At 35.9% G+C, this 26,235-nt stretch overlaps 1 protein-coding gene across 1 annotated transcript in view; it reads right to left on the reverse strand.

The window, feature by feature from the left end:
• PDE3B (phosphodiesterase 3B) overlaps positions 1-26,235 on the reverse strand; it is an 81,049-nt gene that overhangs the window by 6,534 nt on the left and 48,280 nt on the right. The window contains exons 2-11 of the mRNA XM_057369685.1: positions 10,755-10,805; positions 9,866-10,111; positions 7,335-7,480; positions 5,576-5,682; positions 5,200-5,410; positions 4,600-4,673; positions 3,961-4,064; positions 3,087-3,221; positions 1,450-1,561; positions 623-736 (exon numbers count right to left, since the gene is read on the reverse strand). Coding sequence (XP_057225668.1) covers positions 623-736; positions 1,450-1,561; positions 3,087-3,221; positions 3,961-4,064; positions 4,600-4,673; positions 5,200-5,410; positions 5,576-5,682; positions 7,335-7,480; positions 9,866-10,111; positions 10,755-10,805 — 1,300 coding nt within the window. The remainder of the gene's footprint in view (positions 1-622; positions 737-1,449; positions 1,562-3,086; positions 3,222-3,960; positions 4,065-4,599; positions 4,674-5,199; positions 5,411-5,575; positions 5,683-7,334; positions 7,481-9,865; positions 10,112-10,754; positions 10,806-26,235) is intronic.

Below are 26,235 nucleotides of genomic sequence, written 5' to 3' on the forward strand. Positions count from 1 at the left end.
TTAGAAGTTAGTTCTATGAAGTCATAGACAACACAAAACCCAGCCTCATTGGACGTAATTCACTCAAAATTTAAATTTGGAGTCTTTATTTCTCTTTCAGGGATGCTCTTATGCAGTTACTGTTAGGGTGGTCACTTCCCTGTCTGGAAGTCTGCATACAATACCTCATAGAAAATTCTAAAATACTAATTTTTAYACTATCTCCATTAAGGAGAACTTCAATTAAGTTAAATCCTTTGGTATTTTTTTGTTGGCCTATTTAACTTTCCAATAAAGTTAAGAAATATTAATCTAATGCATTTCAAATGCTAAAAATACCCTGACTATGGCAGAATACTGAGGTTTCGTTCAGCACAGAAAATTTATTAAGTGAACCAGTATTCTTGGCTAACAAACTAACCATTACTCATCTCACAATTTTTCTAAAAGTCAATTCCATGATATTTCTGAGTGGTGTGTGCTTTGTGATTTTTTCTACCGCCTTACATAAAGTACAGGGGAAAAAAAAAAGTGAGTCATAAGAAAAATTAGATATTTTCTTCCAGAATAATTTGGTTTACCTACTGTAGTTTCATTRAAATATTTTTTCAGCTGAACAAAAATAACCCCTGTGAATAGATACCTATGTCACTTTCCATTATATGCTCGTTACGGATTTGCTGAAATCCAGGAATGGGCCGTGTTGTCAGGTACCACACTGCATGGAGAACATCTGTGGCATGGATACGATTGTGATCTGAAAATCAGMAAAAAAAAWTTWAAAAATATTATCTGGAACATAATCAAAAGGAACAACAATAACAAAATGTATGAAATGTRTTATAAGTGAGATTTTTATTAAATATAAAAGGAAAAAATTTAATTTAAATTGTTAGTGGAGGATATTTATATCACTGAGCACTTTTAAGAGGGACATTAGACAAATATCAAACATTGTCCATGCACACTCCATCCTACCTGGGCCTCAGGAAGGGATTAAATGGCCTTTTAAATCAATGATGGTGAGAAACATGCATGGCCTGCAACCTGATACCTGCAAGGACTTGGGATGGGCAAACATCTGTGGAGTGGGGAAGTGCATTTTTTGCTTTGTTTTCCAATAAATTTGGCTGCCCTGCACAGCAAGGTGAACAACTACCATCAAAATCCCCTATTTGCTTCTCATTTTATTAAGGAGCTAACCCAAATGTCTCTTAAATCACCAAATATTCTCCCATTGACTTCGGTATGTTTGATTCAACTGCTAATTCAAATTCTTTAAGATTACCTTCTAAGTACAAATTAACAATTTCCGTTTTAGAYTCCTTTTGTCCTGCAATTCATTAGACCAGTTCTAAATTCTGTCAAGTGTAATCACTGTGTACAAACAGAAACGTTTGTAGCAATGTGCACACACTAAAGGAGACACACTGATTTTAAGAATTCTGTGTGTTAGCAGGGAGTACTTACAGGGAATATCCCGGTAGCCGCTCTCCAGTGCACGGAAGTAATTCATGAATTCTTGAGTGGGGATTTTGAAAATTCCAAACAACCCAGTGTCTTGAAACAAGGTGTAAGTTACCTAAATATAGATTAAAATTAATTTAACTCTGGAAGATGTACATAAGCATATTCTGCTTTTTCAACTTTAAAAATATTCCTGGTTTTTAAATTTTACTTGCCAGTATGGAAATTACCAMAATCCCACTATTATTGGAATGCTATTGTCATAGAGATATATTTAATAATTCTTTACCACAAAACTGTAGATGTTTTGATCCTCTCAATACAGAATTATGAAAGCTTTTATTTCCTTACTGATAAATTCTATGCACAACTGATCATTTTTAATAACATCCCCCAAAATTTTTTGTAAGGCTAAATAAGTCATGGTTTATTCCATTAGTGACCTGAAAAAAAATTCTATTCTGACTTATTCAAAACTTCAAATTATTTAATTATAGCAGCAGAATCATTAATAATTAAAAAAAAAAAACACAAAGAAAGAATAGCACTGTGTATGTTTTTGAGACTTTGGCAAAAAGATCCTATTTCTTGTATTTATTATGATTTATCTAGAGTGTTTTTAACAAAATTAGCTGGTAAATGAACAAATATTACAAAAATGTACTCAGAAAACCCATATATGTATAKAATAATAAACCATATGTTATAGTTTACACATAGAATTTAGTGTACTTCAAAGCCTAATCCTATTTGATCAAACAAGACTAATTGAATATTTTAAAAAACAACAAAATAAAAAAAARGCCAAAATATTGTGTATTAGGAAAGAAAAGATGGTTTCTAATGACAAAAATKAAATTATCCCCATTGATTTTCCCTGACTTCAGTACAGGTGCAGGCCTGTGATTCCAGCTGCATCAGAGAGCTTCCAATTTATTTCCTTCCCTCCAATCCAGTTGATTGCTCCTAAAATGACCTTGAACAAAAGTGACACACTTTTTCCTCCAGGGTGGAAAACTAAGAGTCTGGAAATAAAACTATCTATTGGTCAGATCAGAAGCTCCATGATGGCTAAATCCTCTCTAAAGAAGGAGACAGGAGCTTCCAGATGACCTTGATGAATGGGAGAAGCTGGGGAAGAGCAAACAGAATCCTACTCTTGCACCTGCCAGCAGATTTGGCTTCAGCAAACATGAAACTGCACCAAAGAGCTTTGTAATAAGTCACAAAGAGATAAAAGGGTACTACATGCAGAAAGCAGCATGGGAAAAAATCCCATTGTTTGTAGGATCAAGAGGAAAAAGGCTGCCTAAAAGATCACTTCACTTCCCCCACAGGTTGACAGAGCAGTAATTCTGAAAGCGGGAGATAATTTTGCACAGGAAATGGCATATTGTGACAAAACCTAGTCAGTGTGAGTCTAACCTATTTATATGGAGAATAAAATCCAGAAAATCTGGAGCAGGTTCTCTGTAGATAAACTGGTTTTCATGGTTTACAATGAACATGGAGTACGTGAGAAATCATAATTTGCTTTTCAAGAAAACATTCTATATATGTTGACTACAAAACTTCTTCATGGTTTAAATAAAATGTATAAGCATGACATACCCTCCCTCACATAATAAAAGACAACAAACCTGGCTAAGGATCCTTCCAGACTGATTTCCCATTTCTTTTACAAGGTCAAAAATTTGGAAATTCCAATTGTTCATCTTCTCCATTAGTGAATCATGGTCTAATAACATTGTTTCTAATGTAGAACTCTGTTCCACCTGTATGAGATTAAGATACTTTATCATCTCTRAAATAACAATGAAAACTAATTTATCAGTTTTGTTGGCACAAAAAGCCCTGAAAATGATAAATCATTAGTGAATTTATTGAATGGTGCTGCAACTACGACTCTGAGAAAATCATAAATCAATATCACAAATAGCACACTTAAAGGCTTGACTCTTCCTATTTTGGGACAGCAGATTCCAGGGCTTTCTGAGATGGTGCTAAATTTTCCTTCTACTTTCTTTTCAAACAAGATGAGTTAATAAAAGAAAGCCAAAATATACATAGGCTAACCAAAGCTTTACTGAGCTTTAAGAGTTTGTTAATTGGACAAGCTTTAAAAACACCTGGTGTATGTTAATATGTTAATAGCACTGTATGAGCATTTGTTTGTAAATCTGTCCGGAACTGCTGCATCTTTCATAAACTTCCAAAAGAAAATACCACCAAATCAATATTTCAGCATACCCGCCCAACACTGAATCCACACAAACCTATTTTGATCAACAAAATCAATACAATCACAACCTTTCCTGTCATTTGCTAGTGGCATTTATGCAAGACAAAAATAAACAATTGTTAAATGAAAATTTGAATTCCAACAGTGCACCATTACCCTTTAGAAATCACTATGTTAGCAATGCAAAAACCTTTCCACAGCAAGTTAGAAATTACGAAAAAATACTGKATTAAGAAAAGTTATTGCAAGTTCTTTTGCAATTACATGCTTACAAGCAGTTTATTTTGTGTTTGATCAATCATTTCCTTCCTTTCATCTTTCCTCTTCTCTGTATGGTGGGAAGATTCTTTTGAAACATTAGCACTTCCAAWTTCACCTAAAAGAAAATGCATACAGAAATAACAAATCAATAATTTATTTGTAAATTACTAGTCTAATAATTTTTTAACTGGTCATGCAGATTTGTCACAGAAATGTAAGTAACAGCTTGTTTCTAAAACATTTTATTTAAGAAACATAGAAAAAAAAAGTTGTCAATGACAAAATTTATTAGACAAAACCTATTAGAATATGAAGAAAAGTTAAAAGCATAGTTTTTTATTTGCAAAAATTGGTTCAGTGATTAGGTCAGGCTTGGTTGGTAGAGAACTTGTTTGATATATGGAGTGCAGAACCACAAAGGTATAAGTGGAAGCTTGTTTTAAAATCCTTACTGTGAAGCAGGCATTATTTGTATTATTTTGATTATACCAAAACACAAAACAAAGTAAAATACATACACAAGTTAAAATACAGGCTAAAATATAGGAAAAATTTATGTAGAAATAGTAAAATTTTAATTTAACTGGCTTAAAAAAAAAAAAAAAAAGCAGGAAGTTGATATCAAGTATTTGTCTACTTTGAATTCCCACCTGATTTTCTGTCTCTATTTTCTGCAGATTCTGGTTCTGGTGTTGGAACAGGCTTGAGTATCTGACGTCCACAGCTTACAGAACACATGAAAAATATTTACAACATTCAGTAATTTTCTTCTTTTGCTACTGTTGTCTTCTACTGAAAAATATCTGCAGATTACTTTTTTTAAAAAGGCTTTTCAAGGTTCCTCCAACCACTGACCCTAGTATTTTCTCTTAAATTTGGCAGACATAGATTTAGCCTGCCCTTAGGAAATAATCAACCATCACCTCCCCCAAAATTATATCCCCAAATTGATAAAGTAGAGCTCATAAGAAAGTATTCAATTGCCAAGTAAGAAACCCCCCTTTTGTAAAATTCCATAGAACATTGTTCCCCTGCAATAACAGCTGTGGAGAAGGATGGGCCATTTCAAAGCAATGACATATATGTTCAGCATTCTTTATTCTCCCATGGATACCACTGTTGCAGATTATTCAGAGATCTTATGCCCTTTTTAAATCCTAGTAGCTGCACAGGTCTCACTTAAAAAAAAAAAAATTGCGTTCTTTTCCACACATAGGAAGTGACTGGAATTATAAAAGAGTTTACAGTACCTGCTACACATGTAACCTCCAGGTGTTTTAACTGGCTGCTGAAAATCTGGAGAGCTAGGTGGGTGTCCTGGAGGCTTGTGTATATTAATGCTTGGTTTTGTGAGGAAATCAGCAGTGTCAGGGAACTCTACAGGTGACCAGTTGCTGAAAGCCCCGCTGGACACTGATCCATGGCTCGGTGAACCCACGGGACTCAGGCCGGGAGAAGCACCTTCCAAAACAAACATTACACGCGGTTCAGATGATGATAAAGCTGCTGCTCTTTGCAAAGACTGAATTTAAACAACCAAAACGTGCTGCTGTTATTTTAGAGCTCTGTCTGCATGCACAAAGCCTTGATGCACCCCTTGTCACTGCACAAATGGCTCGAGCTCACCTGCTCGCCTGGGACCCATGTGATGAGCCAATGTCACCGAGGATGACCTTTGCTTTGGTATGGTCAGCAGGTTTGCACCAAAAGACCCATTGGAGTGAGATCCTTGGCTGAAAAGAAAACAGTAAGAATTTTTTTTCCCCGTTCTTTCCTAGTTTGCCTCCCATTTTTATTAAATAAAATGTTTTTTAAATAGCTATACTGCCCTGTGACAGGTCCATCACCATTCAAGAAAGTTTTAGAAAGCATTCAAAGTCAAGACAAGCTAGACAATCTATGCCAACTGTGTGAAATAAAAACTCCTGGGAAATGACTGAAAGCAACAAAAAACTTTATACAGTCCTAATATGAAACAATAAATACACTCAAACCATGTGTGAGAGGTTTTACTCTCTAATATGCTGCTTTTCTTGAACATTTGAAGCAGGCTATTTCCTAACAGATCTGARGATTGATTACTTTGGAAACACAATAAAAACCTCACAGAGCTRCAGCGATTTTCAAATAAATTTTGCATATTCAATTAATTATTTTATTTATTATAAACTTAAAACTAAAKCTGTTTTTGACACCAAGTCAGACCGTGTGTCCATAGCCAAATCGTTAAATTCAATTGCTCAATTCTGCCATCTGCTGTTGCAGGGAGATTGCATGCCATCATTCCAATTATATTTCTATCAGTAAACAAAAATCTAATATGCRATTAAAAATGCATATTTTATGCACAATTAAGTTTTAAAATGTAAACATTTAAAAATCATCTCTAATTCAAGGTGGAAAAAACACTGAAAGGGTCAAGTTATTTATGTGGTTCACTTTAAAATTGAATACAATACTGGTAAGTAAATTCTTGGATGCATATGTATATGTGTATATGAATTTTTATCCACTACTAATAATTATCAGTCACCAGCATAACTCACATTTTCTATTTAAAAAATGCATCTGTTATATTTTCCTGATGATCTATGTAGAACTATTTAAAAAAAAAAAACAAAACAAACAAAACAAAGCAAACAAAACAAAACCAAAAAAGCTAAACCAAACAAAACAAGAGAATCAAAACCATACATATTTTTATAGATTTCAGAAACAAAGGCTACTCATTGATACAGTGAATGTATAACTAAATAAAATAAATTATTAAATGAAAGAATTAATAAATAAATRTGTGAAATTCCAATCATATAAAACATTACACAAAGAGAAAAAAAAAACATTCATTTTAATCCTAATTGGAAGCTTGTTTTAAAATCCTTTTTAAAGGATTTGCAGCATACTGACTAACAAGTAGAGAACAGATCACTAATCTATTTTACACCATGCTCGATGGCTGGAGGAATAACAAACATTGTAATGCACACAGCAGTGGCTACCAAACATGAGAAAATTGTTTCACCTTTTTAATTATATATGAGTATACAGAAGCTGGCACATGATATGTGTTTTATGTAGAAAGGAGGAAGTCAGTACAAGTTCAGAGACTAAACTATTTAGTTTGCAATTATATATGTTGAACTTTTTGCATTTCCTACTCAAACATATACCAAGGCCTACTTATTATGACCGAGCACACTATTTAACCTCAGAATTACCTGATTTCTACTTAGATCAACCAGAGTTACAAAGAATAGTACAAAATTAACTTTTCCAGTTCATGCTGGCATAATTTGGAGATTTAATTCACGAGACTTTGCATTAAATACTTCTGCTTCCAAGTTCCAGCATTATCATTGCCCTTAAAAAGCTGTTGGGTGCTTACCTTGGTGTGTTATATTCCTGATGGGATCTCTTGCTAATGTTACTCCGCTCCCACCTAGATGATGTTGATTCTAGAGGTGACAAGCCAGAAACTCCTGAAGATCGTCTCAGCTGTGGGGTTGGCAGGCTGCTCCTGCTGCTTAATCCCTGTGGAGTAATTTGGCCGTGTTTAAAATCCATGGAAGGAAAAACAGATGTTAAAGTTTTATTTATGGTTTGTAAGGACTATTTATTGCTGATTTTTATGGTGAAACAGATGATATGGAGTCTTACCACAGGGATGGTGCCTTACTCCAAGGGAACAAGGCCAGAGACCAGAGAGTGGAGACTCAAGGGTTTGCCTGGACAACTTTTACTTGCCTAAACGGTGGAAATGGTTAAAATCATGACTGTTAAAAACAGCAGAAATCCACCAGTCTGGCAAGCATTCTACTGTCATACACTAGGAAATCTGGAGATGGTTCTGGGGACCATCTTATTGGAACTAGAAAGTGTTTCTATTGCAGAGCAGCCTTGCAATGTTTTTTTGTCTAAGATTTCCTTTTCTATTTTTTTTTTTAATACTGAGCAGTTCACACTTCCAAGAAACTCAAGGGGAAGGGTTAGTGTTAGATAACCAGTTATGACTGGCCCAAGGTCTGAAGCCCAGTTTCAGTTGCATTCTTTTCCTTGTTTTTAATTCTTTTCCTATCAAGGAGAACAGGCAGTTCACCAGTAGAACAGCCTGTGTTGGGAGGGACCTTACAGATCCCATCCAACCTGGCCTAATATCTGATCTWACTCTTCCCTCTCTCAGTTTGAAGCCATTCCCCTTGTCCTGTCACAAGCTGCTTGTGTAAAATGGTCCTCTCTATCTTTCCTGTAGGCTCCTGTAGGTCTGGAAGGTCACAATTAAGTCACCCCAAAGTCTTCTCTTCTCCAGGATGAACAAACCCAATTCTCTCAGCCTTTCCTTGGAGGAGAGGTACTCCATCCCTCTAATCAATTTGGTGCCCCTCTAATCACCTTGAAAATTACAACTGAACACACTTTGGATGCCAGTCAGGGAAGAGAAATTGAGATGTACATAATCTGCAGGAAAAAAAACATGGAGAAGACCTTTTATATTCCAAGTCAGGGAAAGAGAAAATGGGAACCTTTCAAGATAGCCCATTTTGAAGAAATATTTTTATATTGTCTTTGGAGTTTGTGCTCACGTACCTGCTTTTTGAAAGAAATAGAAATCTTTCTGTTACATAGGGAAAATATTTTGCCTTACTCTTAAACATATACCAAAGCCAAACAATCATTGAATGATAGTGGCAAGCACTAGGCCAATTTCTATACACAAATCCCCCAGAACTTGAGGAAAAAGTTACTTTTAGGAAGGAGAGAGAATAACTGTGAAAAATCATAATCCTTCAATTCCACATGCCCCTTATAATTAGTCTGCAGCAATGATTGTTTTTCATTTCACACTGTTTTGACTAGGTATMAAGAAATTTGAAAATTCAGCAAATATACCAGTCCTTAGCAGCTTTTAAAGGAATCCACAAAGAAAACTATGCTGAATGACTGTCATCCCTGCCCAGCTGATTTCTGCAGGTATCCGTGTGACACTCCAAGGAATTTCATATTGCAATGATTCTGCAGGATATTCCACATAGTAACCTCATAGACACTGAGTTTTCCCCMAAAAAATATGGTTCCCAACAAGCATTTCACAGGCTGAATCTGGTTCCAAAATACAAGTTGATCAGTTTGGGCCAAGCTGCCCACTTCCTGGAAAGGAAAACAACTACAGGGCATATTCCACAGCAGCCTCCATAATAAACAGCCTAAAGCTGTCAATACTGGGCTGAAATTATCAGCTCCAGTGCTCTTCAGCTCAGTTTCTATATTGTAATCTTTTTCCACCACATTCCTTAGCATATCATATAGTAACTACACTCTTGCTTTCATTAACTAACCCTGGGTAACGGAGAAGTGACAGTAGATTATACACTGGTCTCACAAATTGATTTGTTGGAGAGAAAGAAGGGACGTTTTTCCTATACCATCACTGATTTGCTTCTGTCTGATGGCTGGTTTGGTGTCCATGAGAGTAAATTTCTTGGTGGGAAAAAAGGTCAATGAAAAGCCACACTGATGGTAATGATCAGATAAAGAGTGTGGAAGAACCAAGAACAGCCCTGTTTGCTCCATATCATGGGACTATAACATCTTCAGGTTATATTTGCTGTTATTTTGAGGAGTGATGTGGTCAGGGTGCACACCACACCCTGTCTATCCATTTACTTGTTTATCCATTTTTCCTRTCTATCCATTTACCTGTCTATCCATCAACCACTTGAATTTGCATTTTGGTACCTGTCTACCTTTCATTCAATGTGTTTTCACAGCTGCTCTCTTTTGATCTTAAATATTGTCCWTAGGTATCCAGTAATGAACCTCCTATGCATACAGGAGCATCCTTTCCAGRTGAATTTTCCTTCCTCTATTTATTTTTTTCAATTGCTACAAACACATGAATGAAAATGAAAGCCATTTGACCTTGAGCAGCTTTCGGTCTTTTTCAGCAGCGTCCTCTATTTCAGGGCAGGGGAAGAAGCCAGAAAATGGTGTGAAAGGGCTGGCCTTTGGCCTGCAGGCTCCTGAGAAAGCACCAATGAGACTGTTAATGCTTCGGAGGGAAGAAACCACGTGAGGAGGAAGAGATGGGTCACCCAGGAGCTCCGTGAGCATGTTCCGAGCCTCGTTCAGTACGGACAGGTCAACACCGCTTCCACTGCCAGCACTCTGGAATAGATGGAAACATTGCAAACTATTAACATGTCAAAACACTTCAYGGTATTCTATGTTTTAAATCAGTATCTTAAGCAAATTTAAGTAATAGATTTAAAAAAAAAAACAAACAATGTAATGTATTTTTCTTTCAAAGAAAAAATACATATAAAGACATTCAGACAGCARTTTCTGCAGGTGTTTAATCACACAATAAAACGTAACTCAGAATTCAACATTAGCTTTCAGTTTATTTTTCTCTATTTAAAATCTGTTACCAATTTCTCTATCTCTATTTTCATTACTCTGTCTCAGCATTAAACTGAATATTCCATCTCTTCCAACAACATCAACAAATTTTGGCAGCCAGACTGTTAGAGCCCCTTACAGAGGTACAATTTTCACAGCCTCATAATCTTTATTAACCCTGATTCTACTGAAAGAAGTTATWAAAAAAAAATTTGAACAAAAAGAAGTGATTAGTTTTAATTTGGCATAATCCTCCAAAAAGGAACAACAATAGCTTACTAAAATATAAGAGACAAAGGGGAAAACTAGGCAAATAAAACAGAAGAACTGAAATTTTATCTTTTACAGTGAACTCTGTACTCAATCACATTTCACAAAAAAAACCCAATTAAATTCATAATATACTGACCTGGTAATAGGGCTTGTACCATTGCTTCAAATCCCAATCCCAAAGTATCATCTGTAAAGATTAAAAAAAAAGAACAAGAAAAAAGAAACATTAATAGGTGATATGCTCATGCTGAAAAACAGCAATAGCTCAAATCTTGATTATGGGATGTATCAATAAATGTTTCTSCCTTCATTTTTGCATATGTAATTTGAGCCATATTCTCAGTTAATGCTGCCCAGCAAGAGCCCCAAAGAGCCTGAAGAAATTGCATGCAACAGAGATATCGTGATGACAGAATAATATGGCCTTACTTCAAAAGTTTTGGATTGATAATAAATCATTTAACATGCACAYTAAACTTGGCAGTGACGGTGTTTTCCTGCTCCTGCTCACCACAACCTACAAAAGCAAATATAGCCTAAAACCTCCAAAATCWTTTTTTTCTTTGCAGAATTATTCAAACAGTAGCAATTTTTGTAAATACGGTGCAGAAAACACTACATTAAATAAGTTAAAGAAGGCAAAAATCTCCCCAGTACCTCGGGTTAAAAATTGGTATTTTTAAAAATATTTTCTTGTAAGAGGTTTTGTTAGGCTCTGCTTGAACATGGYTACAAAGCTCCACGTTCTGAATAACCTCACTAAACCCACCAAACCCACAAAAGAACGTCAGCAACACAATCTGAAGATATTATCAGCTTCAAGTACGTCAACAGCACTCACTTAATTTGTCTTCTATACTGACAAAAAATGAAAACAGCATAGAAGAAATGAAATTCAGATGTCTGTTCTATTTCAAAAGCTTTCCATCTTCATGACTTCTTGACAGATTCTAATTATTCTCTGATAAATTAATTCATTCGCAAAAAGTGTATTCACAAATTAAACATAGCTTTTCACTCTTTCACATGGCTACAGAGCGCAAATAAAGTGCCAATACCCCACTTCATAGTTCATATTTTGCAATCCTGGAAGCTTTTCTGGTTTTTTTTTTTATAGGTGAGGGCTAGGTGTGTATTTGTTCCTCTGGGACTAACAGCTCTTCCATGGGGAAAACACAATGTTCCAGTCTGGCTCTCATCCAGAAGGAGCAGAAAGTGTCGATAAAGAAACCCAGGTGGGGACSTGTCAGCAGAGCCCAGGCAAGGGAGGCACTTAAAGGCTCTTTTTCTCTTTATTTATCTTCACAGGGACACCACTAAAGCCTGTTTAAAGTTAGCAGCTATGACATCCACTCGCTGGGAAAACTGAAGAGRTCTACCATGAAGCACATGCTTGAACAAGCGCACGCTGTGTTCTCTCGGAAAATCACACTGGGTGTAGTACTGGGTAAAGCAAGCAGATTGAAACCTAGAACTGAGAATTTTAGCATTTGAGAGTCTGGAGGTTTTTTAAGCGATTTATCTACTATGTCTTTTTTTTTTCTTTGACTTTTCTTTTTCTTGTCACTGACAAGCAATAAGAGAATCACTGATATTCTCTGACCATATCCATTTTGCCACGATGATTTTGGTTTTAGCAACACCTTGTCTAGCTGGGTTTGTTGTTTGTTTTTTTTTTTAATTTGCTTGTTTGAGTGTTTTGTTTTTTTTAAATTTTCTTCATTGCGAGGTTTCTCTTTCTAGATTGAAGTTTATTTACTGTATCGAACACCAGTAAATCTTTTTCTTTCATTCTGTCCTYACACACAGAGACTGCATTAATCTGCTTCTTTAACTTTTGACTCAATCAGCAGCAAAGATCAGCTGTCCACATGGGTTTTGTTGGTTGTATTCCTAACCTTTGATACTAATGGGCCACAGAGTTGCGTCAGCTCACTCGCAATCTTGCAACCTCCRTTAGGTTTCCCTCTTGGAGCATTTTCTTTTTCTTTCAAATAAGTGGTATGTTAGCAAATTTTATTTMTTTGTTGCAAATGAGCTCTCAATAATAATAAAAACAAACAAACAAACAAACAAAACCCCAAACCAACAAACATCTTGTTAACTCCAGAAAATTTCTAAACTAAACCTGATATTTTATTCATCTTTAAGCCACATGTACACACACACACATGTTCACAGAAGCTAAGATTTTGGGGGTCAATCTTTGTGACTAAAAAGGTTCAAAACCTTCCTTTTGGCTTTTGTCCTGCTATGGTAAATAAATAAGCTCCTGTGACCGTGCTCACCCAGTATATACAAGGCAAAAAAACTCTCCCAACATACTTCCAATGCAAATAATGGTTTGATATTTAAAATGGCAGGGCAGCATTTTTATTAAATGATTTTTTTTTAATTTAAATGAAAAATTTTACAGCTTGGATTCATCACTGAAAGTTTTCTATTGTTATTTAAACCAGAAGATTTAAGCTTCTGCACTGATACCAATTTTACAGCAAAGAAACTAAACCAGTTTTGAAATAAATAGGACTTGAGGTTACATRTATTTTGCTATCAGATTTTTCTTTAATCCGTTATATATCACCATTAATCAGAAGCCATATCTCCTGAGAGAAGACAGGGTAGTGTATCAACACAGTCCCCAGCCTACCAGTCTGTCATATTTTCAGGGCTTATCCCACATGACACACATCAAAGTAATTAAAATGAACATATGAGAATTTTAGGCACAACTGGAAAAAAAAAAAAAAAAAAAACCTTTGATCTCTAAACAATGAGCACTTTTCCATGGTAAATCCGACTTGGTACATCCCTACAGCAAGCAAATCCTGGCAGGTTCGTAGTGAAAGGGGGGTAAACCTTTCCTTAGGTGCTTAGAATGCACCACAAGATGGCACTCAAAATCCAGAAAGCCTCCCCCACGAAAACAATTTCGGGAGAAAGGATCAGAAAGCAGCAAGATATCCCTTAACACACCTCCTGCAGGACTGACATGGTTWGGGAGACAAGGAGGGTGACAATTTTAAAGATTAACAGCTGATAAATTCTGTTTCTCTGTTTAAAGAAGAATTTTCTCCTTAGCACTRAAAAAAATTTACTTTTTCTCTCACTACCTCCCAGACTTAGTTTAATAAGCCTAACATCATGCCTTGCAATTTAAATCTGAAAAACTAAACAAGCAGCATTTCTGGCATGATTTTTTGTTGAGGGTTTAGCAGTCGACATTTTATTTCATTACTATGCATCAACAAAATTTACAAAGTATTTCCAGAGCTGCATTAATCTTACAATAGGAGTGAAAAGACACCGTTTATTTTGACTTACTGTGAACAGACCGAGAACCTAAAATAGGTCYTAGGCAGAGCCTCAGCAATTTCTGATTTTGCAACCCTGAGACTTGTTGCAGAAAGATCTGTACTCTGTAATACTAAGATTTTGTAATCCRTTGCACATAACGTTCTTCCTCACCTCCTCCATCCAGAAACACCTTATCTAGGATGGACTTGAGTCATAAAAGTTCCAAGCTGCAACTCAGACCTCTGCTTAGTAACTCACCCCTTCGGCTTTGAGCATCCATTGTCAGTGATAACATCACACCAATGGCATGTTTTGGAGCTYCTCTGAAAATCAGACTTCAGTGGGCTCTGATATTGCACAGAAACTTCTGAAACGTGAGAAATCTATAGCCATTCCTACCAGAAATATGTATAGAAAATTACCAGTCAGCTTAGAGGAGAAGTTCTCRTATCAGCCTGACTCTGAGCCCAGAGTTTATCCAGAAAGTCATGAGCTGGTTTCTTGGTTTTAAATAATTGCCTGTCAAACTGATCAGGGGACAGACCTCTGCTGTCTAGAGGAGAAAATAGAGGAGAAAAACAAAAACAAAAACAAAACCCCACATACATAACTATGCCTTGTTCTTTAGCATTCAGGGTCTGGGTTACTTTTAACTATAATAATTGAATCTATTCAACCTCTAAAATAAATTTCAGTATGGTTAAAAGAAGACAAGCCAGCTTACAAAACCCCTTTAAGTACAAGGGACCTTTCCCATTTTGGTCACCATCAGCCAGTGTAGGTCAAACCGAAACTCGTCACTCAAGACAGGCWAAGTATCAAGAGAAGGAATTTGAGTCACTGAAAATAAGTCTTTTTAAAGTTGTTAAAGCTCAGCAAGTTCTCCCCAAAGTTGTTGTTCTGCAGAGTGAACCTTCCCTCAGCTCTAAGGGTGTTCAGTCAAATCTGAGGAGATTTTAAACTCGTGTCATTTAGTGGATATAAGCAGAAAAATTGGCAGTAGGCATCAGATATTGCCCTTGGCTTATGATTTCTCAAGCAATAAAATCAGTATTTCCATATGCTCCAGAGAAATTGCCATGCTGTTTGAACACAAGARCATCAACCTAAGCATCACCAAAACTTAAGGATGGCAATTCTGCAAAGCACACATTGTCACCAACATCAGATGCACGTTAAAAAATACACAAGGTAACAGAGGCCTTCCCTAATACAGCTCACAGTTCCAGCAGCAGCAGGAGCAAGGCAACGATATTTTTCACAAAGTAAAAGGCAGTAAGTGCTCTCTGAGAAGTTTATAGCCTAAGTAAACTAAAAACAGATGAGAAATGGGAGAAGACAGTCAAGGCAAAGCAGCAGGGCTTCAGGCAGTTTTGCTTTGTTTTTAATTCCTTTTCCATAGAAAAGGTTATCTTTCCTATCACGGCGCACTCAGCACTCCCAGTGCCTSTGATGGATGAGTCTTTCAGAAGAGCTGATGCCACGGAGGGTGGAGTGCTTTTTGATCTTCTTTATGCAAATACCACAATTCCATTTGGCTAAAGACATGTTTAAGGAGTTTTTGCAACTTTCAAATTCTTAAGCATGGTAAAAGGTTATGGATTTTACTTTTGTCAAGCTATAAACCACTGAAATTACTATAAAAGTACACTAAGCATTTTTAAACCTTTTTGAAAAAAGAAACTAATGTTATATTCAAAATATATTCAACTAGATAATTGTGCTATGATGTTTTCTTAATAATTTAACTCACAAAATACAAAAACATATCAGCTTAGTTGATCCAGAATTATTTGTGTTTGTGCAAAGTTGTACTGAAAACAACACTAATGCTTATGCAGAGATTCAAAATACACAGCTACAAAAAAAAAACCCCAAAAAAAAACAAAACAAAAAAACAAACCAAAAAAAAAGTTTCAGAGCTTAGAAATCTAAAAATCAATTTTTAAAGTCAAATATCCATGCCCCGAGCTGCTGAAATGTGAAATGTGCACTGTCTAAGGCCACAAAATGTTAGGATTTGTAGCATTGCTGTATGACTCCTTAAACCTAAACTCGGATTTAGTTTCRCTGATACTTCTCAGGAGGAGATTCAACGTGTGCTTTAATGTTTGTAAAGAAAAGAAAGCTTGTCCTATTTGAGAATATCCATTACATTCCCTGCCCCAAAATTTTCATGGAGAAAAATGAGCACAAAATTGAGTTTCTACTTCTGACTGAGTCTTTCATTGATCAAATAAAAAGGATTCCTAGTTGCCAGTAGCATCTGTTTGACACCATTAGGCATTAGCTCCGTAAATAAGTATTTCCATGACAACCAAGCATAGAATTAACTAAACAATGAAACCAACACCATAGCAACTTGATTCAGAAATCAACTCCACGAAAAATCACCGCATTTAAAACTCAAATTCTACAACTAGATGAGAAATAAATTTATCATAAAATACGAAAAAGGTTGCATTACACATCCATTTTTTCATGACAGCCATTCAAACAAGACTGATGCTAGATCCATTGCTTTTACTCCTAGATTAGTCTTTGGTAACAGCTTACAATCAATTAGCATTTTTTATCCATCTAATTTAATAACACCAAAAAAAAACAAAAACCCAAAAAACTCAGAGCAGTACACAACTTAGAAGTCTTGGGGGTCTTATTTACTATTAGAGGTGTTTTTTCCCACTCTCTAAAAAAGTTAGATGCTGAAAAAAACAGTAAGTTATTAAGTAGTTAAGTAGCATTTAGTATGAACTGAAGGTGATGCAACCAAAGAATGACTCTCAAAGTAGAGGCAGCATTATTTGGGTAACAAAGAAAATGTTCTGTTGGGAAATCTTGCAGACTAAAACAGCAGCCACATGAGTGGATTGTTGTGATCAAGACAAATACAGCCCTCAGTATGATACTCTGGCCATTTAGAATCGTGATGGTAYTTCTCCACTCCCTAAACCTTCCCATGAAAATAAATGGAAGAGGAAAAAAAAACTGAGGGTATTTTTGGAATCCTAATACTTATCGCTTCCTGACTCTATACACAATTTATTTATCCAAGGCTGTAAAATGGCCAATGGGTTGTGAAGTCTGCAGATAGCCACAATCTTTGAACAGAAGCTGTGTGTGCTTTCATGGTTCTGAGGTTTGGATACACATCCTGACGGAAACAGTCATATCCCCTATCCAACGACTAAGTTGTTGACTCTTCTGCACTCTTTTATGAAAGACATTACTTTTGCTTTTTTTAAGAGCCCTAAAATCTTCCTTCAATCAAAAGAGATTTGCTTCTGCTTAATTGCTTAATTAACAGCTACACAGTAAATAGTACCTGCAGTATATTTCGCTGGGCACATAAGAACAACACGGGATCATGCAGGTGTCTCACCACCATAATATTTTCACCAGWCTCCACAGTATCCTATCTTCCCTGCAAACACAAATCTTTGACAAGAGCTGCACCTAAGTAAACTTTAATAAGTCACTTTAGAGTTTTCACAAGCTTAGCTACTATTTTCAGTAACTTTGCCCTCAGCACAGATACAAAAACAGAGTAAAAATGCTCCACTGTATGCTAAAGTTTCAAAGAAGCCTTCAGCAAGCTTATTCGTACAGCTAATATTACTCCCTGCAAGCAGAAAATTTTTTGTTGTTTGGCTGGAGTTTTGTTTCTTTTTTTATATGCTTGTTTCATTTGGTTGTTTTTAAAAAAGACATGTCACTTCTGCTTTTGTACCCAGGAGTATCAGCAGGACAGCTTCTACTTTGTCTGCAGTAGAAAGTTCTCAGTTATTACTGCCTGTTTTTTTTTTTATTTGATCTTCTTTTTCGTATATATTTTTTAAAGATCTTTAAATGATTCAAAAAGGTTCTAAAAGGTGTTTTGTGTATCAAGGGAAAGTAGAGGTTTTTTTTCTTATTATGTAGGTAATGAAAAAAAACTGTGTAAAAAACCACACTTAGGTCATTTCCTGTTCCTTCTAGGTTTTGTCAGACTTGCACGTCAGAGTAAAGGCCAACCAGTAATTTATGGCAACTGGGGGAGGGAGGGCAGAGGGAGAAAAAAAAAAAAAGTAAAAAAAAGCCTGCTATGTGCAGATCCTTTAATTGCTCATTATAAGCATTTTCATTTGGAGCATGTGGTTCTAATCACCATCAAAGGGAAGCAACAGTGCTAGGTGGATTACTGCTCTGCTCCGGTGAAGTTGCTTTGCTGTTCTGGCATTCTGCACCACTTTTACTGTCATCCAAAACCCAAAGCTTTTTTTTTTTTTTTTTGTATTTTTTTTTTTTTTTTTTTTTTTTTTTTTTTTTTTTTTTTTTTTAAAGCTGTGTTTATTTTGCAAAAAAGCAAAATCTAGAAATTGCTCCCCGAACACCCTTTCTGCATTTACCTATTGGAATTATTTTAGAATGATACACAGTAAAAGCCTTTACTGCTGTGTTGACACACTCTTAATGCATCACGTTGGAACAGACAGAGGGAAGARCTTTACATTTTATCTTCCTTCAACAGAAGGATGTGCAAAAATCTTGTGCTAAAATATTTTGAATATTAACAATGCTGATGTATTCTTAATGCAGTACCTAAAAACACTTAGAGATGAAGCAATTTCTCCCTTTAATGACTGGCATTTTTCAATCAATTGGTGTTTTTGCACCTTTTACACTGCAAATATAGGTATGTATCTTGGAGATTTTCTTTTCAGCAAAGAGTAACTATTTCATATGAACACAAGGGKTTTTTTTCAGCATTGGGCTGAAAAAGGGGGGATATTGCATTTTTCASSAGTTTTCTCACARATTTTCTACTTAAAATCTCATATATATGTATAAAAGTACCCAGTRTAAAATAAAAGGGGGGATACTGCATTTTTCACGAGTTTTCTCACAAATTTTCTACTTAAAATCTCATATATATGTATAAAAGTACTCTCTCCCACTTCCTCTCTAAAACAAGCATTAAATCAAACTGTACATCTTTCTCTGTCAAAAATTACCATGAACCTGAGAATGACTAGCTAATGGTTCTCATTGGAATGAATGAGACCAAGTGATCATCTAGCCCACTAACTTGCCATCAGCAACAGCAGCCCACCCCAGGATAAAGACATTCTTATGTAAACACCTACACAGCCCAAGAAGCCATACGTTAAAACCTATATTACATGTATGCTAAGAAACTCAATAGATTTTTCACCTTTGCATTTCTCTAATCATCTTTCTCAGACCTAATGTAAAATTCTGACAGATCCAGCATCATACACAAAGGCATTTCACAAGCTAAACGCAGATTTTGGGAAGTTCCTTTTCATTCTGGATCTGTCACCACTGAATTGTACAGTGAGGAAGCAAACAGCCAGCAGCACTTTCATGCAGTTCACCCACTGAACAATTTGTTTTTGCAAAAGCTTTGAGTTGTTCTGCAGCTGACTTCAGGCACAAGACAAATTTTTTTTCAGACTATGAGGCTGCACTTTCAAATCCCTCAGGCTACTTCAGAGACACAGCACCTTCAGCATAACAAACCCTCTAAATCTTTAAACACCGGCACTTTTTCATTTGATTGCGTTAATTGTTGCCATAAGGTTTTTTTTTTTTATTTACAGGGTACAGGCTTTACACAAATGAGTGTTGTTTTCTTTCAACGACTTGATGGTGACCCAAAAAGAAATATTACAGGGACTGGAGTTAGAGAAGCAAGCTGAAAGAAGCTGGTCAAGACGCCAAAGAAGATATTATGTCATAAAGGAAAGCAAATATTGCTGCAGTGCTTTGGTTGGAAGTTGTACACTGGGACTGAACTGACTCCATTCTCAGTTGCTCAGGCTAAAGACTTAAAAGCAATAATTTAAAAACAGATGAGAATATAATTATGGGGCTGATTACAAGAGAAAATACGTTAGTGAAAGTTAAATCAGTATTAAGAAAAATTATCTTAATGGACAAGTTTCTGGTTGAAGTGCCAGGAAATACAAGATGAAATCTCTGAGGGGGAGAAAAATATTGGAACTCTGAAGAATGTAATACAGATTGCTCTCAGAAAGACAGGGGAATGCAAATTGCTGCATTCTACAGAAAGTGCCAATTTACTTTTCTCTAATGTATTCATGGTAAGTACTACTTTGGTTGGCAGCTTCATAAGCAGCTGAGAAAAGAATCAAATGACAGCAGATTTGAAAGAAAGCAGATTTTTTTTTCCCCGACATGGCAACATTGTGATGCTGTTCTAAATGAAAAATAAACAACAACGATGCCTTCCCACTTGTTTTAGCATTAGTGATGACTAATTGAAATAAAATTACTTGTGAAGATCCACTTTGTGCCCAAAATGCAAGTCTGGCACAGATATATGTTTATCTTGCATGTGCAAAGTGAACAAAGGAATTACCACCAGCAGTATGGGARGGTCCCAAATATCACTGCACCTTGCTTTGTGATCAATTCATCTTTCTAGGAAGAAAATATGCAGTCAGACCCTTCTAGTAGTGGTTGCCATTTACTCAGCTGGTGAAAGAGTTCTCTGTGAAAAGGCTGAGGGATGAACAGGGTCAGATTTCAGTTAAGAGAGGGGAAAAGAATCCCAACCAGCCTAAAACTCCAGAAGTCATTGTGAAATACTGTGGGCTTAGTAAGGTTTAGYAGTACATTCTTCTTAATGTGATACCCTTTATGTAGGTGTAAACTGAATTTCACATTCTGCTAATATGGTAACTAGACGTGCACTTCCAGGAAAGAAAAATCTCCTCTGTCCCACAATCAACATCCCCTAAACTAGAGGTTGTTTTCTTCATTGGCACTTTATTTATGTTCCATTCTGCTGTTTCAGCTCTCATGAGACTCTCACATATTTGAAGACGTAACAGTACAACCTATTCTACACAAAGGTAATGGAAAATTTTATCCAAAAGCCAATTTCCATTCCGTTGTTTTGATTTACTCTCTAAGCTACTTTGCTACCCTATTTGTAGAGCTCAAGTTAATTACCTACAGCATTCTTAATGTAAAGGTTTCTCAATACCAACAGATATAAGCCTAGCATAAAAGAGAATTGTGAAAAATACAGATGCTGGCTTCTTCCATAGCTTTGTTTCTGTAAGTTTTCCTATGATCTGGATGAGTGAAGTCCTAATCCAACCTCCCTTCCATTAGAAAAAAAGTCAAAATCAAACCTTTGTTTCTATAACACAATTTACTCATGATTTTGATGAGTAAAATCATTACCCAAACCTCCCACTCCTCTCCAAAAAAAAAAAAAAAATCTTACAAATACCCAGACTTAACACAATCTGTTTTTTCCTTTCATTTTGGTGGCATGACTCAGATGGAGAAACTAATATGAAAGAAGGAGGTCAAGATGGGTCAAGTGTCTTCCAGTGACTGTAAGATAATAAGGACAGCTTGCCAGTTTTTTCTATACAAGCAGGAAAGCATTGGGATGTTCTTTTAAACTGCAAGACATTTCTAGCAAAATCATCACAATAGTGAAAGTTACATAAACATCTACAGAGAACAACATTGGCAGTGAGAATATAATTTGCCATTTGGGACAAGTATTACTTACAATAAAGTTGCAGCCCAGCATGCCCAATAAATCCATCAAATTTTATAAACGCATGCGAAGGAACTTTTCCTTGGGGAACAACACTAATTTTTTCATTTCTCAGCCTTTTTCTAACAGCGTTTAATGTCTCTGCTATGAAGTCTCTTTCAGCTTTTTAGCTACTAATAAGATGAACATAAAAAAAAGAAAAAAAAGCCTACACTCATCTGTGACTAATTCTGTGTTCTTATCAACCAATTCAGCTCTTGACTAGAATCTCATAGAACTTGCATATGTTTTGATTTATTTTCTCTAAAGCAGAAAAGGGGAAAATACCAAGAATTTAAACCATAGGAAAACAATAGGATGCCAAGACTCCCAGCAATATCTAATTAGAAAAATACCGTCCCAGTGAGACAAGCAGTAAAGCTTTGACAAAATCTATCAGACCACTGTAATTGGCCATTCCATTAAAAAAACCAAAAAAACCAAATTCAAAATAATCCCAAAACTTCATAATCATTATTTAAAAGGCTAACATTTATACAGCATGGGGGGGTTTAACTGAAAGCTATGCACTTTATGCCTTAAAATGAAACATTTTTCCATTTCAGGAATTATAATTTCATTCTAGAATTTAAACATATAAAAAATATCTTCTACAGCTTCTCATTACTTAATTTAAACTGATATGAAGCAATTGGAWTTTTTTCTCTATTTTAGTATTTTTAATGTATCAGTTAACCTATGATATTCAAAATGCATGTAATAATCAAATACTCCTGCAAGCACATACAAATTAAAGTAGAACAATAACTGGACAAAATAAATAATCAGGCATTTAATCACATTTGACCCAAGGCATGTAAGATAAGATTTTATTCTAGTAACCTTGAAAGGAATAAAAATCTGTACACTGTGCTAAAACGAATCACAAGCTGTGTCTTGTACAACAGGACTAGAAAATGGCAGCTACACCATTAGCTTTTAAAAGGATCCAGAAAAATGTGAGGAATACATCAGACAAAATAGACAGAAATTGAGGGGATGAGATAGGGACAGGATCCTACAAAATTAAATTATAGCTGCATCATTTAAATATTATATTGACAWAAATCCATAGGGTTTTCCTACAGCCATATCTTGCTAAACAAATCTACTGGACTTTTGAAACAGAGTGCACAGACCAATAAAAGTGGACCAGTCAGTCAGTGTGCTTGGCTTTAAAAAAAAACACAAACAAAACACAATGAACAGCTTTGACATGGTCTCCCCTTAATGGTCCTGAAGAAACCACATTTACGTGAGAAGAAAGGAATGGCTCTCTTCAGGATTAACAATTTATTAAAACATAAAAGGTAAAGAATGAGAGTAAAATTTTCACAAAAGAGAAAAAAAATTGCTCATAGAGTCTTCCTCAAAGATTCAGGCTGGGATCTATCCTAATCAGCCCACTCAAAATGAATTGGAACAGCAATAGAAGTCTGAAGTGTCAAACTTGCACTGATGGCACAAAATTCCTGAGGATATTCAGAAATAGAGTTGATTGTGAAAAAGCATCAATAGGCCTTAATATAATGATTAAATAGGAATAAGAAACTGCTGAAATTCTGAACTAATGAGTAAATGCTGAGAACAAAAATAAATTTTCAACTATTTGTATAGAAAGTTGGGCTTATATTACACCAACAGCAACCAGGAAAGAGGTCTTGGAATCATTTGCATCAGCTCAATTCTCAAAGATCCTAAATTAAATATTAGAAAAGGAACATGAAACAATACAGACAAAACAACCTCACTGCACAGATCCGGGCAACACGYACAGTCCAAGCTGCAGAGATAGAAAAGGATTGAAGAAATAAAAGAGGGCAGGCTAATGAGAGAAATCAAAGGGATGGAGCAGTTTGTGCCATGAGGAGCTGCACAGACTGTGAGACTGAGACCCCTCAAGCRTGAGGAAAACAGAGGGATTATTACAATGCTCTGTAGTCACCAGTGTTGTGGAATGGTTGGGCCATGCTGCTTGCAAGCACAAGAATGGGGGCCATGTAATTAGACCATCTGGCAGCAGGCTGAAAACAAGCCTAAGGAGGTATTTCCAACACACTACATAAATAAATTATTGCAGTAATTGCTGCTGTTTTTCACAGAAACGAAATGTAACCAGAGACGTTAAAAACTTCACATGGACTCGTCAATCCACAGCCACTCACCACAGCCCAGATGTAAGGGTGGCCCAAACTGTGATTTGGCAAAACATGGCAGAGAAGCCCAGAAGGGAAACAACCCACTTCTGAAAGAAATGCCACTAGCTGACTATTGTTAAAGATAAAAAGCCTGGGCTGAGAGGACCAGTTTGATATTATCTCCAAGTAATGTTAAAAAAATAATTATAAAAATGGCCCATCTTAACACCCTTCCTAATTGCATGAAACTGAGCTATCCTTTATATCCTTGGGACGTTTCCTACTGAGGTCTGCTTATAGAATTGCTCCTGTCATCCATCTCTGTCTGAATTAGAGGTGTCCAGCCTYTCTCTGTAAATCTCACAGAATCACAGAATCATTAGGGTCAGAAAGGAACTCTGGAAATCATCCAGCTCAACCCCACTGCCAAGGCAGGGTCACCTGGAGCAGGTGACACAGGAACACTCTCAGGTGSGTTTGGAATGTCTCCAAAGAGACTCCACAACCTCCCTGGGCAGCTGTTCCAGTGCTCTGCCACCCTCAGTGTGAAGTTCTTCTTCATTTCAAGGCGTAAGTTCTTGTCTTTCAGTTTATGGCCATTACTCCTTGTTCTGTCATTGGGCACCACTGGAAAGAGTCTGGCCCCATCCTCTTGGCCCCTGCCTTGGAGATATTCATATGTTTTGATGAGATCCCCTCTTGCTCAGTCTCCTCTTGACTAAATAGGCTCARCATTCTTTCTCCACTCTTGTAGTCTGGAATATTCTCTTCCCCCCACCCAATAATGCAGCCAAGGGCAGCAGCACTCTCTTACTCTAGAGAGAACCCAGAGAGTTCCACATGACTCAGCCATTCACCTTAAAAGAAATATACTTTTTAAAATGTATATTATCCACCTGATTTGTTTGCATTACAGCTCAGATGTCACTTACTCCATTTGTTCTTTGTGCAGAGTAATTTACATTAAGATCTAGCCCTCTGCCACCAATTATTAAGTATTTAGCTTCTTCAAAGGTTAAATACAAAACCGTTTAAAGAGCTTGGGAAACCCTAATGACATTTCTTTTCAGGCTATCTATATATTTATATATAAGTGTATGCATATGCATTTGTATAGTACACATGTATACACACACACACACACTCTACAGAAAAGGGTATATAAAATATTTAATCACATAATAAAAACTGTTTAAAACTTATCATTGCAATAAGAGTACTATCACCTCTGTCATACTAGAGCATCAGTAAATTAAGTAACACAATAAATGAAGAAATGCTGCATAATGCTCGGAAAATGCGTGCGAAAAGTTAAACTGCGGAACTTCTGCTTTTTCATGCAATGCATTTCATTTCTTTTGTTTTTCATTACACTCTCAAAATGTGAACATCTGGCAAGCAACCAAAAATAATCAGGAAGGTTCAATAGAGACAAATAGGGGGAAGAGCAGCACTTCCAGCGGCAGAGATCTCCAAGTARCAGAATGCAACACCAAATATTAAACACAAAACTGAACCAAGTTTTGCACATTGATCAATCTGTTATCACACATCCAATTAGAACCTACTTTTTGAAGATCAGAGTAAATTGCAAGTCTAATCTGAAGATGACAGGCACTGTCACAACTGTAACTATAACTGCTGTAAGAGGCACAGGGTACATGTCTCTGAGCATCATCACTGAACAGCTTTAAAGAACTTAAATTCAGAAAAGATGTGTAAGAATTCTCAAGGAAATTAGCACTTTCCTTAAAACCTGCTAGAGACCTTCAGAAGCTGCATTTGAAATTTGAATGTGTTCATTACTAATTACATTTCTAAATGAAAAAAAGTTCAGTTCTTTCCTCATTCTTTATCCTCTAATAATTTTACTATTACTGCCTGGAAAGAAATTAGAAGAGCAGTAGCCTGAGGGAGGGAAAAGAAGAAATAAGTAGGGATAATATAATTGTGAGATTCTAAATTACTATTCCTTAACTTACTATTTTTCTTCAAAAGTATTATCTAATATTTTTAAAAGACTTTACAGACTTCTCAGATTGTCATACAAAGGTCCATGATTTGCTCTATCTACACAAGTGTTAATTTTTCAATTTGATGGTGATGGCTGATGATCTGTAAAAAAGAAGAAAAAAATGAACAAACTGTATCTAGTAAAAGTTCTATTTATGCTAATGGAATTGGAAAGAAAAACCACCAAAAAATCACTGACATGTAAGTTTATATGCCATTGATACCACTGTAAATAAAGATACTTTGCAGATKGTTTCAGACAAAAGATTAAAGTTAGTCAGCCATAAACTCAGAAATGTAAAAACAGATGAACAGAACCTTGCCTGAAGTATATGGAAACACAGAGTGATTTCTTCTGTAGTACCTTTTTTGCCCTTTCTTTCTTTTTTTTCTTTATTCTTTCTTTTCAATCTGCCTGTTCATACTGTCTAACTTTTTTGTATTTGTTTCTGTCAAGAACAGTCAACTGGCCAATAAGGGCAATTAGATCAGCAAGAATCACATAATTGCCATGCATATTGCTAGAGATTTTGACCCAAAGACCAGTCCAGCACAAGTTGATGGCAGGGAAAGAAAAAAAAAAA

The sequence above is a fragment of the Malurus melanocephalus genome, unplaced genomic scaffold (assembly GCF_030028575.1).
Source record: "Malurus melanocephalus ecotype Western Australia unplaced genomic scaffold, MMel_1.1 scaffold_114, whole genome shotgun sequence".
In the NCBI taxonomy this organism is placed as follows: domain Eukaryota; kingdom Metazoa; phylum Chordata; class Aves; order Passeriformes; family Maluridae; genus Malurus; species Malurus melanocephalus.